Raw genomic sequence first — 2500 nt, forward strand, 5'->3', positions numbered from 1 at the left:
TTGGATTTCTTGATGCAGAAAAAAAGTATTGAGACGCGCGAGGGACTTGAGACTTCGGCCGGCCCTACCCCAGCGAGAGGCAGAGCCGATAATTGAGGTTGAGCTGAAGTCTTGGTTGAGTCCTCCAGAGATCACGAGACAGGAGAGATAGATAGAGATAGATAGAGAGGGGGGGAGATGAAGAGATAGAGAGGGGGGGAGAGAGAGATTAAGAGAGAGAGGGGGGGAGAGAGATGAAGAGAGAGAGAGAGAGAGAGAGATGAAGAGAGAGAGAGAGGGGGGAAGAGAGAGAGAGGGGGGGAAGAAAGAGAGAGAGAGAGAGAAGGGGGGAAGAGAGAGAGAGAGAGAATCAGTCCAACAGAAAGATTAGTGTTTATCTTTATAGTCAAGTTAGTATAATGGAAGCAATCAGTATCCATTTTCCCATTCCCCTCAAATCGAAAAAGACAACATTTAAGAAAAGCCATTTAAAACAAAGGTCAGGGAGTTCTGTTATTTCCGCATAATCAGTAATTCAAAGAGATATAAACCACCTTTTCTGATTAATATGTCACAAATACCAATTTTGCTTTACAGACAATAACAATACAAAAAAAGAATAATAATCAAACTCAAAAGACAGAACATTCAAACAAATACAAAAATAGTATTCCACTTTAAATTTTAATGCCTTTTTTTTCTTCTTTTGCAGGTACATACATGTTCATCTAACATGTTCATCTATAACATGTTCATCAAACGGAAGAACATTCCACAGTGTATATCAGGGTCTGCTGTGTGACACGTGTTATAGGCCTACCTTAAATGGCACACTATTTCACACTCAGGAAAGACGTTACGATCAAAGCATATGATAGGAAGGTAATGTTTCCTATTTGTAAGTGTGTCTCGAGGTTGATTGTAGCTGTTTTTTAATTAAGGGTGAGTAGTAGTGTTGAGTTTTGTATGCAGTGTACCTTCCTTATGGTTGTCTTTAAAGTGATATCGTTATTATAGTAAATTTTCTATTCCTATTAAGCTGTATTGCTCCTATCTTCATGACCAGCAGCTAGGCTTTGCTAGGGTCTTCCCCCTTCCTCTTTCCTTCCCTCCCTCCTTCTCACCCTTTCTCCCTACCTCCCTCCCTCCTTCCCACCCTTTCTCCCTCCCTCCCTCCCACCCTTTCTCCCTACCTCCTTCCCACCCTTTCTCCCTCCCTCCCACCCTTTCTCCCTTCCTCCCTCCCTCCCTCCCTCCCTCCTTCCCACCCTTTCTCCCTCCCTCCCACCTTCCCATCCCTTCTCCCTCCCTCCTTCCACGCAATTTCTTAAACCTTCTCACTAACATTTATTTTGAAAGGGTTTGCATGACCAAAGGGTAAGTGTTGGGATAATCATGCAGGTCAAGTAGCAATTTGTCTCAATTTTTATCTATTGTCTCGGTAGTCAGATCATGCAATGCTAACCACTGCCTGCTCTCTCTCTCTCTCTCTCTCTCTCTCTCTCTCTCTCTCTCTCTCTCTCTCTCTCTCTCTCTCTCTCTCTCTCTCTCTCTCTCTCTCTCTCTCTCTCTCCCTCTCTCTCTCTCTCTCTCTCTCTCTCTCTCTCTCTCTCTCTCTCTCTCTCTCTCTCTCTCTCTCTCTCTCTCTCTCTCTCTCTCTCTCTCTCTCTTTCCTTATCATCACAATTTTCTCTTTCTTTTGCTTAATCCTCCTCCCCCTCTTCTTCGTTTACTTGTTAATTTCTGTGCAACATATGATGTTTTTCTTCCTCATCGTTAATGCATAGGCGCGTACGCACTAGACACACCCCCACACACACACACACACATACACACATACACACATACACACACACACACACACACACACACACACACACACACACACACACACACACACACACACACACACACACACACACACATACACACACACACGTATCAATACATGTATATGAATAAATAAATAAATAAATATTCATATATATATATATATATATATATATATATATATATATATATATATATATATATATATACACACACACACACACATCCCTGCATACACATATTCCCACTTTGTCCATCTCGATAGTTTGTATTTGCTTTCGTGTTTACGTTCGTGTGTACACTGGTGTTGTATGATGCATAAACCGTGTGCATGCGTATGCCGAACACAAGCGCATGAATCTGACATGTTTTCAAGCCGGATCACCCAGGAAGCCAGCAACTCATCGAAATGCGCGGCTTGATAAGCCTCTGTAAGCAAGGGAAACAAAGAGGGACCTTTAAAACAAGTGGTCCTGCGAGAGACATGCGGGCCATCTCCTTAGGGTGTGAGACTGACGGTCGTGATGAGTGTTTTGTATGTGTGTTGACATAGCTATGGTGGGGAGGGGGGAGGGGGGGCGGGGTGAAGGGGAAGGGGAAGGGGAGGGTGAGGGGTTGGGGGAAGGGGTGTATGTTATCGATGGGAGAGCGGGGGGGAGGGGGAAGGGGAGGGTGAGGGGTTGGGGGCGGG

General features: G+C 44.3%; 2 protein-coding genes across 8 annotated transcripts in view; one reads left to right on the forward strand and one right to left on the reverse strand.

Moving 5' to 3' along the window:
* Window positions 1-2500, reverse strand: part of wge (BAH domain and coiled-coil containing protein winged eye) — a 611809-nt gene that overhangs the window by 340789 nt on the left and 268520 nt on the right. The gene's annotated exons all lie outside the window — the stretch shown is intronic.
* Window positions 1-2500, forward strand: part of LOC147467859 (uncharacterized) — a 32993-nt gene that overhangs the window by 3123 nt on the left and 27370 nt on the right. Inside the window, exons 3-4 of the mRNA XM_086530664.1 lie at window positions 828-861; window positions 2186-2315. Coding sequence (XP_086386790.1) covers window positions 828-861; window positions 2186-2315 — 164 coding nt within the window. The remainder of the gene's footprint in view (window positions 1-827; window positions 862-2185; window positions 2316-2500) is intronic.

Source organism: Penaeus japonicus, unplaced genomic scaffold (assembly GCF_977035675.1).
Source record: "Penaeus japonicus unplaced genomic scaffold, GWHDUDI00000001_assembly GWHDUDI00000033, whole genome shotgun sequence".
Taxonomy (NCBI): domain Eukaryota; kingdom Metazoa; phylum Arthropoda; class Malacostraca; order Decapoda; family Penaeidae; genus Penaeus; species Penaeus japonicus.